Source organism: Puma concolor, chromosome B4 (assembly GCF_028749965.1).
Source record: "Puma concolor isolate L17-30 chromosome B4, mPumCon1.1.hap2, whole genome shotgun sequence".
NCBI lineage: Eukaryota > Metazoa > Chordata > Mammalia > Carnivora > Felidae > Puma > Puma concolor.
Genome location: NC_141673.1, coordinates 71684331 through 71698127, shown reverse-complemented (window position 1 = coordinate 71698127; position 13797 = coordinate 71684331). Strand labels below are relative to the sequence as shown.

The following is a 13797-nucleotide window of genomic DNA, read 5'->3' as shown; positions in this document are numbered from 1 at the left end:
GGATTACTGGTCTAGATCAGAACTTGTCAAACTACTAATGGCCTATAAGTCAAATGTGGCCCTACACCTATTTGTTGTAAATAAAGTTTTATTGGAACACAACCATGCTCATTCATTTATGTATTGTCTATGGCTGCTTCCACACAATGGCAGTATAGTGGTTGCAAAAGAGACCATATGCCTAGCCCTCTACAGAGAAAGTTTGCTAACCATACTCTAGATGATCAGACTGAAGGCTATGGTATGTTTAGATGCCTGGCAAATGTCACTTATATGTTTATGTTAAATAGCTTTTTATTGCAAGACATAATAAAATGTATGTGATTTACTACATTGAAAAAAATCATAATTAGACTAAAAAGAAAAAGATTGTATATAATTCTGATAAGTAATGTAACTATTAACCAAAGATTTCTGAAAAAAATTACTGAACAAATTTCCAAAAAAAAATAATCCTTTTGCCTAAAATACTACTCTATATGGCATGTGCTAAACATACAAATAACAACAAAAAAACCTACCTCTGTTCTTATATAGATAGCTTCCCCCTCCCCACACACTCTGGATAACACTATATGTTACATTTTTAAATATCACATTAGAGCTGGTTTTTAATACAAAAATATACTACCAAGAAAATTAAAAATAAGCCAAATGTCCCTGTCATTTTTTAAATAATTACATATACACATTTAAAAAAAGGTACAAAAGAAAAAGTTTTTCTTCCTGCCTCAGTGTAAAGAGGACTATAAACATTTTCCTATAACATTATTTTAAATTTTTTTTTTCAATGTTTATTTATTTTTGGGACAGAGAGAGACAGAGCATGAACGGGGGAGGGGCAGAGAGAGAGGGAGACACAGAATCGGAAACAGGCTCCAGGCTCTGAGCCATCAGCCCAGAGTCTGACACGGGGCTCGAACTCACGGACCGCAAGATCGTGACCTGGCTGAAGTCGGACGCTTAACCAACTGCGCCACCCAGGCGCCCCCCTATAACATTATTTTAAAATTGAGTTTTCTTACCTTAACATTTTCTATTGCCTCTAAAATTCTGTCTTTCAGGTTTGCAGAGTCATTTATCTGGTTTTTTAAATTTCTGATGACAATATCAAAGTGATTTCCTTTGAGCTGACCAAGTCTAAGGGAATCATCTATAGATCGAATATTAAACACATTCATTCTTTTCTTTTCAATTTCTTTTTCAATATTTTTCAACCTATAAACGATAAATCATATAGACTCAGTTAAATCTTACATTTAAAAATTAACGTAAGTTTAAATGACAGTTGCCAGACAACCACTTATACCAGAACACCTAAAAATTCAAAAGTTAATGTTATTTCAACGAATGTGCACTAAAAAACCCATTATTATAGGATCATATTAACAGAGTTGTTTTATGATCTGAAACACATACTCCTAATGCTATTATCACTTTATCTGTGCCTTCTGATTTCTCCTTAATTTAACTGGTAAAAACCTCTTAACTGTTCTAGTCTTCCTGTCCTCAGACTTTGTTCCTTTTCTCCTCAGTCTCTCTTCCTCCAACATTACTAAGAAAAACCAGTAGCACCAGAGGATTTTACTAAAATTCTGCTCTGAACACTTTTTCTTTAATATTTATTTATTTTTGAGAGTGGGGGAGGGGCAGAGAGAGAGGGAGACACAGAATCCAAAGCAGGCTCCAGGTTCTGAGCAGTCAGCACAGAGCCCGATGTGGGGCTCAAACTCATGAACCATGAGACCACGACCTGAGCAGAAATCGGATCTTCAAACAAATGAGCCACCCAGGCGCCCCTGCTCTGAACATTTTCTTACTCAAACTTTCAATTCTTCCCCAAGTCTAAAGAATAGATTCCAATTATTAGCATACCTTTAAAGACTCTGTAAGAAAGCATTTTCTTTACATTCATATTTTCTGTCATACTTATAGGAACTATCTGTTTTATCAGGTAGGTAGTTAACTTACTGCTCGTCCAAATACATCTTCAAGTTTTTTTCATCTGCTAAAATCTTACTATTACTTGAAGGGTAATTAAAATCCTATACCCATTAGCCAAATCAAAGGGCTCTCTCCTCCTAGGAATTAATAATATTTTGTCTTTAGTAGTTGAAAACCAGTTTCTAACATCTAAATATCTTTGAAAGCTAAAGTCTTTCTCTCTTACTATACTGTACTTAAAAAAAATTTTTTTTTTATGTTTATTTATTTTTGAGAGAGAGACAGAGACAGAGCATGGGTCAGGGAGGGACAGAAAGAGGGAAACAGAACTTGAAGCAAGCTCCAGGATGCTGAATCACTATGCTGTGTATCTGACACTAATGTAATATTTTGTGTCAAGTATACTAAAAAAAAAAAAAAAAAAGAAAAGAAAAAAAAGAGGTTACTGTGGCTATTCTGAGTAGTGGAATTATTAGTGACTTAACTTCATTCTTACATTCTTCTATTTTCTGAATCTACTATAATAAATATGTATTTATTTTACAATTACAAAAAATATTTTTAAAATTTGAGAAAGCTGAAAGGAGGTTAATTTGAATACTTTACTCTTCATTTAATGAGGATTTATTTTATTTTATTTTATTTATTTATTTTTTTAACGTTTATTTATTTTTGAGACAGACAGAGACAGAGCATGAACGGGGGTGGGTCAGAGAGAGGGAGACACATAATCTGAAACAGGCTCCAGGCTCTGAGCTGTCAGCACAAAGCCCGACGCAGGGCTCAAACTCCCAGACCGTGAGATTGTGACCTGAGCCCAAGTCGGCCACTCAACCGACTGAGCCACCCAGGCGCCCCGAGGATTTATTTTAAATGTAAGGAACCATGACGATAAAAGCATAAAAAGTATTATAGTAATTAAAAATACATACATTTGTAACACACTGTCCTGAATATAAATGCATATTCAAATATGGTACAGGGTATTTTTTAAACCTTTAATTTTATGTCATCTCTATACCCAACACAGGGCTTGAACTTACAACCCTGAGATCAAGAGTCACAGGCTATACCGACTGTGCCAGCCAGGCGCTGGTACAGGATTTTCAGAAACAACTCAGATCATTTAAAATCTTCCACTTCTCAAAGTGTCTGTCTTAAAACAACCTATATTTGTAGTATAAATTTAATGTTTATTTATTTTTGAGAGAGAGACAGAAAAAGAGAGAGAGTCCGAGTAGGGGAGGAACAGAGAGAGAGGGAGACACAGAATTGGAAGCAGGCTCCAGGCTCTGAGCTGTCAGAACAGAGCCCAACACGGGGCTCGAACCCACAAACTGGGAGATCATAATCTGAGCCGAAGTCAGACGCTTAACCAACTGAGCCACTCAGGCGCCCCTTCAGTGTAAATTTAAGACATAATGCTATTTAGATGATAATTATATTATTAAAGAATGTGCTGTTCAGTAAGCTTTCAATCAATTAATTACTATTGGAGCGCCTGGGTGGCTCAGTCGGTTGAGCGTCGGACTTCAGCTCAGGTCATGATCTCGCAGTTCGTGAGTTCAAGCCCTGCGTCGGGCTCTGTGCTGACAGCTCAGAGCCTGGAGCCTGCTTCCGATTCTGTGTCTCCCTCTCTCTGCCCCTTCCCCACTCATACTCTGTCTCTCTCTGTCTCTCAAAGATGAATAAACGTTAAAAAAAAATTTTTTTTTTAATTACTATTGATAGTGAGGTTAATATGTTCCTAGTGTTCTGATTTTTTAAATCTTACATTTATCTATCTGATGCAATAAGATAGAAAAGTTCTATCTTATAAAGTAATGTCATATTACCTCTCTGGAGTCACTTTTCTAACAACCATTGCTTGATAGGTGACAGCTTTCTTGTCTTTAAGGCCTGCATAACTAAAATCTGAAGGAATCACACCAAGTTTCATAGCTAAAAAACCAACTGCTTCAAACATTTCCAGATTTTCTTTCCGTAGCGTAAAGGCTGAAACAAAGAAAAACCCAAGATTACACACACACACACACACACACACACACACCAGCTGTGATACATCAATTACATTCTTAGTAGACAAACAGGTTAATATAATGAATCAAATTATTTATTTAAGTAGGTATAAGTATTTTTTAGTCAAGATACAAAATCAGTGTCTTAGATTACAACTATCATTTAAAAAATACTAATTGGCTCAGCAAAGGCTTACAGAAAAAAACATCTAAATTCCTTAATTGGGCATTCATATCTGGCCACAATCTCCCTTTTCAGTCTCCACATGTGCCACTTCCATTCATGTATCTTATACAACCCAGAGACTATCTCATAATTCCTGGATGGACTAGATCCTTCCACAGCTTTGTACTTGTGCACATTTGAATCCCTCTGTTTAAATGTGTTCCTCCCATTTTACTTGCAATGCTTGTATGCACTCCTCATGATCCAACAACAGCAGCAGTTCTCTCTCAAATTCTTTCCACCTTCCCCACACTGAATGTTCCTAAGCAGGGATCGTGTTGGTTTTCTCAATCGTTAACACCCACAGCCTAACACACAGTAAGTATGCAGATAATTGTCAAGTGAATGAATAAATAAACTCCACAACGTGTTGATTACATAATCTGGCATGTCTCCACAAGTTGTCATTATGGATATCATGACACTTGCCATTATAATTTATCTCTTTATGTTTGTCCGCCCCACAAATTGGTAGTTCCAGGACAGCAAACCAGTAGATAGAAGGGTGCTTGCCTTGTGGTAGGTGCTTAAAATGTCTACCAGATGACACGGTGGGAGTGAGATAATGGAGGTAGGGAGAAGGAACAAGCCCAGTACCAACTAACACCAAAGAAGTTCCCCCATATGCTGGCCTACATAACCCACCAGCATTGATAGTAACAAAATACCACAACCCACAAGTCACCATATTTACATATAAGATACATCAAACTATTGCCCTCTTCCCTCAAGTCATGAAATGGAAACACAGGGTTTTTTGCAAAATAATTTATATTTTGTTCAGTTGTCATAATTGTCATCGGCAGCTACAAGGGTCTCTGTGAATAATGAGTACTCTAGGAAAAATGAACATTAAACATAAACATGATTCAGGAAATAGAAGGATGTGAACTCTACCTATCTATCTATCTATAAATATATAAAATAGCTAAACAAGAGCTTATAATATCCACACTTTAGAATATCATGCAGTTGTTTAAAAGAATGGGGAAGACCTGTTATTTATATCTCTTAATGAATAATCTCTAAAAACATGAAAATAGCAGGTTTCAAAAATATGCATAGTGCATATAATTTATGTAAAAGTTTTAAAAATCTACAATGCAATATTGTATATTTTCAATGTTTTAATTTTTATAAGAAAAATATTTTTGCTTGCACATTTAAGAATTGTTAAAGTATAAACAGATATAATTTCTGAAGAATATTCAGGCACTATCCATTACTTTCTAGATATTTTTTACCACTAGGGCCATTATTTTTTATATGATCATACAGCTTCCTAGATTTCTCCAAATTTTCTATTATAGCAGTGATAAGTTAAATTTACTATGACTTCTGTTATTCTTAAAGAACTGATAAAAGAAGTAAAAGAAAGGAAAGAATCATACACGTCAATTCTGTGTCTAAGTTACAATCTGTTCTTTACACTTTCACGTTATCTTAACCAAATGGATTCGAATATAAACATCTTAGTCCAAGACTGCTGTTTATATCACTTGTTTCAAATAAAATGAAATGAAAAGCCCATATTTAAAATGTAGAGGAATTATAACCTCAAAATATCTCAGCTTTTGTCATGATAGGATTTAATTATACAGTTTAAATAAAATGATTTAGGAAGATGTGCTAGGCTAAGGATACAATGGTCAATTAAAAAAAAAAAAAAAAAAAAATGGTCCCTGTCTTGGAAGCATTTAGTCTTAAGAGGCCTAAAATAATTTGAGGAAGAAGTGCCTCTGGAGGTTTAAAGAATGAACAGAAGCATGGTAAGCAGCCAAAGCAATAAGAAAGATAGAAATATCAAATATTTCTGTTTTTGTAAGATTTATGGGACCTTATTATTTCATAGGGTCTGTAATGTTCTCCCTTTCCCAAGTACATACCTGTGTGAAGCTAAGTTTTGTTCTTTTGATTCATTCAAAACAAGAAATTCCAACAGACTGAATGCAAGAACAGATATGAGAATCCAGCTGACTTCTATGAAATCAGGCATTAGAAAGATTTGCAGAACTGTAAAACAATGCTTCTTGTCACTAATTTATAGTTGAAATATGTTTTTTTCATTAAAATTCTTATCATTTTAATAGTAATAGATTATTTTAAACAACTTCATACATTATTTTTTTTTTTTAAATTGAAGTATAGTTGACAAACAATATTACTTTAGTTTCAGGTATACAACATGGTGGTCCAACGATTTTTCTGTTTTAATAGGTTAGATATCAATAGGTAATAAACACACAAACGAAAGTTGTTTGTGGTCTCCGATAACTTAGAAGAGCTATCCCCTTCAGGTGTCCTAGAACCAAAATGTCTGAGAGTCAATTAGGAACATTTTGAAAAAATACAGGTAGCCCCTCAAGTATATCAAATTTGTGGAACTAGACAGAAGTCACTAAAATATTTTTTAAATATTTTTTTTTAATTTTTTTTTTCAACGTTTATTTATTTATTTTTGGGACAGAGAGAGACAGAGCATGAACGGGGGAGGGGCAGCGAGAGAGGGAGACACAGAATCGGAAACAGGCTCCAGGCTCCGAGCCATCAGCCCAGAGCCTGACGCGGGGCTCGAACTCACGGACCGCGAGATCGTGACCTGGCTGAAGTCGGCCGCTTAACCGACTGCGCCACCCAGGCGCCCCTTAAATATTTTTTAACGTTTATTTATTTTTAAGAAAGAGAGAGAGAGAGACAGAATGTGAGCAGGGAAAAGGCAGAAAGAGAGGGAGACACAGAATCTAGAGCAGGCTCCAGGCTTCCAGCTGTCAGCACAGAGCCCGATGCGGGGCTCAAACTCATGAACCCTGAGATCATGACCTGAGCTGACATCGGACACTTAACCAACTGAGCCACCCAGGCACCCAAGTCACTAAAATACCTGAAGAGTAAAAGAAATGCAAAATTCGGTCAAGTGTTGCAGCAGCAGGGCTAGGTGTCACAAACTTTTCAAAGTAGGCCAGGAATCTGTATTCCAAAAAAGGCCAAGAAACAAATCCTTAAAAGTTTTGAAGTTTATGTATTTGGTAACTAGGGTTTAAGGTGTCAAATCTACCCCTGACAATGTGGGTATGTCACTCACTAGCTGTTAAGCAAGCTCAGCCATGTAGGAAGAAACCTCCAAATTGTCTGAAATTATATAATTTTTGTGGATTAGCCGTAGAGCATAAGCACTTTTTATTTCATTTGTGAGGATTTAGAACTTAGAATAGGAATATTAAGGAAAATCAAACCCATAATTTTAGTGTTTGTATAAATGAATCTGTGTCTTACATACTTGGAATGTTTAAGAGAACGAGACTCCCATATATTCCAATTACAAATATCTAATTGATTTAAATTTGTCTTTTTACATTGAAATCTCATTAAGTTAGTAACTAATAAGGAAACAACACAGGAAAACTTAAAGATCACCAAATTTATAAGTTTAATTTATAACATTTTCTTAAATACTTGGAAAAAGTGAAGTGTTTAAAAAGAAAACCAACTATGCTAAATTTTAAAATTCGCGTTTAGAGGGGCACCTGGGTGGCTCAGTCAGTTAAGTGTCCAACTTTGGCCCAGGTCATGATCTTGCGGTTCGTGGGTTTGAGCCCTGTGTCCGGCTCTGTACTGACAGCTCAGAGACTGGAGCCTGCTTTGGATTCTGTGCCTCCCCCTCTCTCTGTTCCTCCCTGGCTTGCACTCTGTTCCTCTTTCTCTCTCTCTCAAAAAAAAGAAAGATTAAAAAAATCAAAATAAAATAAAACTCACTTTTAGAGAATTCCACTTGTTAGAATAATTGGTACTAGATTCGACCTCCCACTGTAAACAAATAGAAAGCTGGACAAAACACAAGAAACACCCGTTTTTAGACACCAGAGAACAGGCAGCATAGAATTATGATCCAAAAAGAAAAGGAAAACAAAGTAAGTGAGTCCTAAAATACTGTTTGTTTGTGTTTGTTTGTTTGTTTTTGGCATAGAGATATTTACTTGACCACAGCACATGGAGGAGGAATCCAGGGAGAACACAGTGGTTGTACTGAATTAAAAGGGTGGAGGTTAGAGTTCAGGAAGGCTGAGTGGGCTGGAATTCACAGGGCAGAGTTCTAGATAAGAGGAAGCTATGTGTGCACAAAGAGTTCCAGAAATCTGCATAGGTGATCCCTTGAGGTGTTTGCTTTTTAGTAATCTACACATACCTAGGATTAATTGCTATATACTATTTATCTAATGTTGCATAACAGTTCACTGCAAACCTCAGTGGCTTACAGTGTTCATTTATTTCTCATAGCGCCTGTGGGTCAGAGATTCAAGAGCAGCTTGGTTTGGTGGTTTAAGTTCATGCTCTCTCAAGAGGCTGCAGTTAGATGTGGCTGGGAATATAGTTATTCAAAAGCCTGACAGGAGCTGAAGGATCCATTTCCAAGGGGACTCACCTACATGGCTGGCAAGTTGTATTGGCAGTTGGCTACAGCCCTCAGCCCTCCAGTGAGCCATATGTATATCTTCACAGTATAGTAGCTGGCTTGCCCTACAATGAGCAATCCAAGAAACATGGGCAAAAAGTATAATGCTACCTATGATCTAGCCTTAGAAGACACGTACACCATCACTTGTGTCATATTCTACTGGCCGCAAAAGCCACTCTGTGTGAGTACCAGGAGAAGAGCATTAAGAATCTTGGGGTTGAGAACTACGATCCACCTTTTGGCTCGAATACTTTTAGTACGACCACACAAACCCCCAATTCAAAACATACTCATTCCTTCCCAAGGCCTCCAACACTCATACGATTAAAACAGTTCAAATTCTAGCATTTGTTTTTTATCTAAATCAGGCCCAGCTATAGATAAGGTTCCTTGAATACATATCAAATCAGAATCCTCAAATACAATTTCTCTTAATATGAAGGCTCTGAAGGACCGTGACACAAAGAGACAAATCTGCTTTTCACACACCTTGAAATGTTGAAACACACATAGGACAAGTGCTATATACTCTTTATTCAAACTGGGGGGGGGGGGGGGTCGGGGGGGGGATAGATATACCTACAAGTTACTCTTACACAGCAGTTCTGAATCCAGCCAGGTGTATGTTGTTGTTCCTTTATTAGCATTCAGTCCTCCCAGTATCTGGGAATAATTACTATAGCTCTAGAGTCCACTTTTGGGTGTCAATTTTGCCCTCCAAGTGAAACTTCCTCTTCCGTAAAAGTTACCTATTTATAATGCAGTAGTTTTCTTAGCCCAATTCCTGCCTTTGAAAGTCTGGCAGTACTGGGGTGCCTAGGCGGCTCAGTCAGTTAAGTGCCAAACTTCGGCTCAGGTCATGATCTTGCAGTCCATGAGTTCGAGCCCTGTGTCAGGCTCTGTGCAGGCAGCTCAGAGCCTGGAGCCTCTTTGGATTCTGTGTCTCCCTCTCCCTCTGCCCCTCCCCAGCTCATGCTTTGTCTGTCTCTCTCAAAAATAAACAAACATTAAATAATAATAATAATAAATAAATACAAAATAAAAGTTTGGTAGTACAAAGGCCTCTGTTTATTTTGTACTGTCTTTGACCTTTTCAAAAACTATGTGGGTTCACTCTATTAGACAAGGATACACTCAAATTTTGTGAAGACCAGATGTTTTCAACTTAGGGCTTCTACTGAAGATACTGAGGGAAAATGTCCCCTAAATCCTTAGGGGTATTACTATTTAACACAGGGGATCCTTGAGTCATGCCCTTCAAGTCCCCAGAGGGCCTTTGCCTGTCTGAATCATTCTGAGACACTGGTAGAGGTTTGTGCAAAAATTTTAAAAAAGGATTTCACAGTTCACACCCTAGACTTCCTTGCTAGAACATGTCCTGACCTTGCCATGATTTTCTCTTTGTCTGGAAGCCATTTCTTAATTTAAACATAATGTGCCATCTTAAGAAACTGGGGATTTTTTTTTTTGAAGAAAAAAATGATTTGAACCCAGTGAGTTCTATCTCCTTTATATCTAGCAGTTTTTCCTTTAGAATTTTACTACAAGCAGTAGAAAAGAAGCCTTCAACACTTTGCCTACAAATCTCTTTAGCTACAGTGCTCCTCTTTAGAAACATTTCTACTTTCCATTTTACTGCCTACAACAAGGTTGCCAAACTTTCTGTCACTACATAACAAGTATTCCTTTCTTCCAGGTTCTAATAATACTGTCCCTTCCTTTAAACTGTCCTTGCCCTTTCACGAAGATGGCACCGAAGGCGAAGAAGGAAGCCCCTGCCCCGCCCAAAGCCGAAGCCAAAGCAAAGGCTTTGAAGGCCAAGAAAGCAGTGCTGAAAGGCGCCCACAGTCATAAAAAAAAGAAGATCCGTACGTCACCTACATTCCGACGGCCCAAGACACTGCGTCTCTGAAGACAGCCAAATATCCTCGAAAGAGCGCCCCCAGGAGAAACAAGCTTGACCACTATGCCATCATCAAGTTCCCCCTGACTACAGAGTCGGCCATGAAGAAAATAGAAGACAACAACACTCTTGTGTTCATTGTGGATGTCAAGGCCAACAAGCACGAGATCAAACAGGCCGTGAAGAAACTCTATGACATTGATGTGGCCAAGGTCAACACTCTGATCAGGCCCGATGGAGAAAAGAAAGCATATGTTCGACTGGCTCCTGACTATGATGCTTTGGATGTTGCCAACAAAATTGGGATCATCTAAACTGAGTCCAGCTGGCTAAATCTAAATATAAATTTTTTCAACATAAAAAATAAGTAAATAAATAAACTGTCCTTGATAGCTTCCCTGAGGTAACTTCAAACATCTGCCTGCCAACAGGTCCAAAGACATTGCTACCACAAGTTTTAGGCTTTTGTTATAGAAGCAACTCATTTCTGGTACCAAAGTATGTTATTTAATGCTGCACAATAAATCACCCCAAATTTTAGTGACATACAATAATAAGCATTTCCTATCTGTTATGGACTGAATATCTGCATCACCACAACCACCCCCAATCCTCAAATTCCTATGTCAAAGTACTAGTCCCAGTGTGGCTGAATTTGGAGATGGGACCCGTAAGAAAGCAATTAACATTAAATTATGTCATAAGGGTGGGGCCCTGATTCAATAGGATTAGTGTCCTTATAAGAAGAGATATCAGAGAGCTCCCTTCCTCTCTCTTAATTTCTCTCTCCATGTGTGCACAAAGAAGAGGTCATGTGGGCACATAGTAAAAAGATGGCTGTCTACAACCCAACAGGACAACCTTTACTAAACATCAACCCTGCTGGTACCTTGATCTTGGACCCCCAGTCTCCAGAACTGTAAGAAAATAAATGCCTACTGTTTAAGCCACTCATGTATACGGTATTTTGTTATAGCAGTCTGAGAAGACCAACATACTATTCTAGCAGTTTCTGTGGGGCAGGAATTCAGAAGTTGGACTGCTTTGGCTTGAGGGATACAATGAAGTTGCAGTCAAATATTAACTGAAGCTAAAGGTCGTGTCCAAAGTGGCTCACTCACATCAGTGGCTAAGTAGATGCTGGCTAGTGATGGGAAACCTCAGTTTCTCCCTATAGGGCTTCTTGAGTGTTTTCAAGTATGCTGTCTTGGTTCTGTCAGAATAAGTAATATGAAATGCCTTTTATGACCTAGCCTCAGAAGTCACTCACTGTGGCTGCCATATTCTATTACTTAGACAGGATGGCCCTAATTCATTGTGGGTGGGCATTACAAAAGGTCATGAATATCAGTAGTTGAGGATCACTGGGGGCTATCTGAATGCTGGCTACCACATTCCACCAGGCTAAACGATGAAATATTAGGCATTTGTAATCTCTTTGTCAGAGATTATACAAAGCTGGAGAGCAGCCAAAGAGGACAGAGAGGAGAAATCTAACTAAATAGCAAGGGCATGCAGGAGAAGCCACAGAAGGATCATGCTATAATAGTAGAACTATATGACTGACAGCTCTAGAGTAAAGCCTACTCTAGACCTCCCTTAGTCAAACTCAAAATGAAGCCTCAAATGCATTTGCAAATTATTTCCTACCCGTTAAAGCAAAGTTCAACACTCTTTAAATGAAGACAACATAATCCAGACAGTCAACAAGGTAACACTAAGTTTGACCTTCAAAAAATATTACTAAACATGTAAAGAAGCAGGAAAATATGACCCACAACACAACTAAAAGACATTCACTAGAAGCACATCCAGAAATGACAGCAACAGAATTAGCAGACATTTTTTAAAGACCTATTAAAAATAGGCTCAAAGATTATAGGAAAACATAAACATAATAAGTTGAAGACCTAAGAAAGAACTAAATGACACTTCTAGAGCTGGAAAATGCAATTCTTAAAATAAAAATTTCATTGGATGTTTAAATCTTTCATATATTTTCTTCTGCAAAAAGTATTCTAGGAAAATGGATATGGTGCTATCTCAAAAAATTAAATACAGAATTACCACATGACCCAGCAATTACACTTCTGGGTACACATCCAAAAGAACTAAGAACAGGGACTTGAACACATATTTTTACAGCCATGTTCATAGCAGTATTATTCACAATAGACAAACGATAGAAATAACCCATGTCCATTGGCAGATGAATGGGTAAATAAAATGTGGTATATATACATATAATATTATTCAGTCTTTAAAGGAAGAAAATTCTAACACATGTACAACATAGACGAATCTTGAAGATCTTCAGCTAAGTGATATGTGCCAGTCATAACTTGGCAAATATTTTATGATTCCACTTATCTGAGATACCTGGAGTAGTCAAATTCATAGAGACAGAAAGTGGGATGGTGGTTGCCAATGGCTGATGGAGAGGAGAATGGCAAGTTACTGTTTAATGGGTATACAGTTTCAGTTTGGGAAGATAAAAAAGTTCTGGAGATAAATGATGGTAATGGTTGTAAAACAATATGAATGTGCTCAATACCATTGAACCGTACACTTAAAGGTAGTTAAAATGGTAAATTTTGTTACGTATATCTTATAACAACTAAAATTAAAAAGTGTTTTAAGTGTTCTACTTTTTAGATAGGCCTACTTATTAAGAAATTTTTTTATATGAGCTATTTTTTTCTTAAAAAAGGGTGGCCTTTGCAAAATCTGAGATAAGTATACTTTACCTTTGTCTTTTTCTTTGTTCTTGGACTTGTGGATATCCCGATATCTTCATACTATTCTCTGGAGTAGTACCATCAATTCCTCCCCTTAACATATCCCTCCAATTACTCATAGATTTTGTAAAACTAATTTACACTAATATATAAAAAGTTTCCATAATTTTTTAGTTCATTAATTCAAGGTAATGCTGTTAGAATTTCAAATAGTATAAAATCTATAACTGCTTAAATCACTTAACTGCAATTCTCCCTTCCACATGTAAAACTAGTTTTGTTTTTTCCTTCAAAACAGATTTATCTATTACCATTTACTGCATGCCTCGTGTATCAAGTCCTATACCAGCAGTTTTCTCATGGATAAGGCAAGTCACACAACCAGACAGAAATTTCCAGGAGAGACACCAACATTTGGATAACTATTACATACTAAACATTTTCATTATTTAATTGTTAGAATATCATTGTGAATTAGGTTTTACTATTACCCCATTTTTAAAGTACAACAAAAA

The 13797-nt window shown here is 37.0% G+C and overlaps 2 protein-coding genes and 1 pseudogene across 3 annotated transcripts in view; 2 read left to right on the top strand and 1 right to left on the bottom strand.

Moving 5' to 3' along the window:
• IRAK4 (interleukin 1 receptor associated kinase 4) overlaps positions 1-13797 on the top strand; it is an 87262-nt gene that overhangs the window by 39857 nt on the left and 33608 nt on the right. The window lies entirely within an intron of this gene.
• PUS7L (pseudouridine synthase 7 like) overlaps positions 1-13797 on the bottom strand; it is a 33206-nt gene that overhangs the window by 11602 nt on the left and 7807 nt on the right. For both annotated transcript variants that reach the window (XM_025930523.2, XM_086713610.1), the window contains exons 3-4: positions 3780-3939; positions 1026-1218 (exon numbers count right to left, since the gene is read on the bottom strand). In XM_025930523.2, the coding sequence (XP_025786308.1) occupies positions 1026-1218; positions 3780-3939 (353 nt within the window). The remainder of the gene's footprint in view (positions 1-1025; positions 1219-3779; positions 3940-13797) is intronic.
• LOC112867354 (large ribosomal subunit protein uL23 pseudogene) lies at positions 10389-10924 on the top strand (annotated as a pseudogene).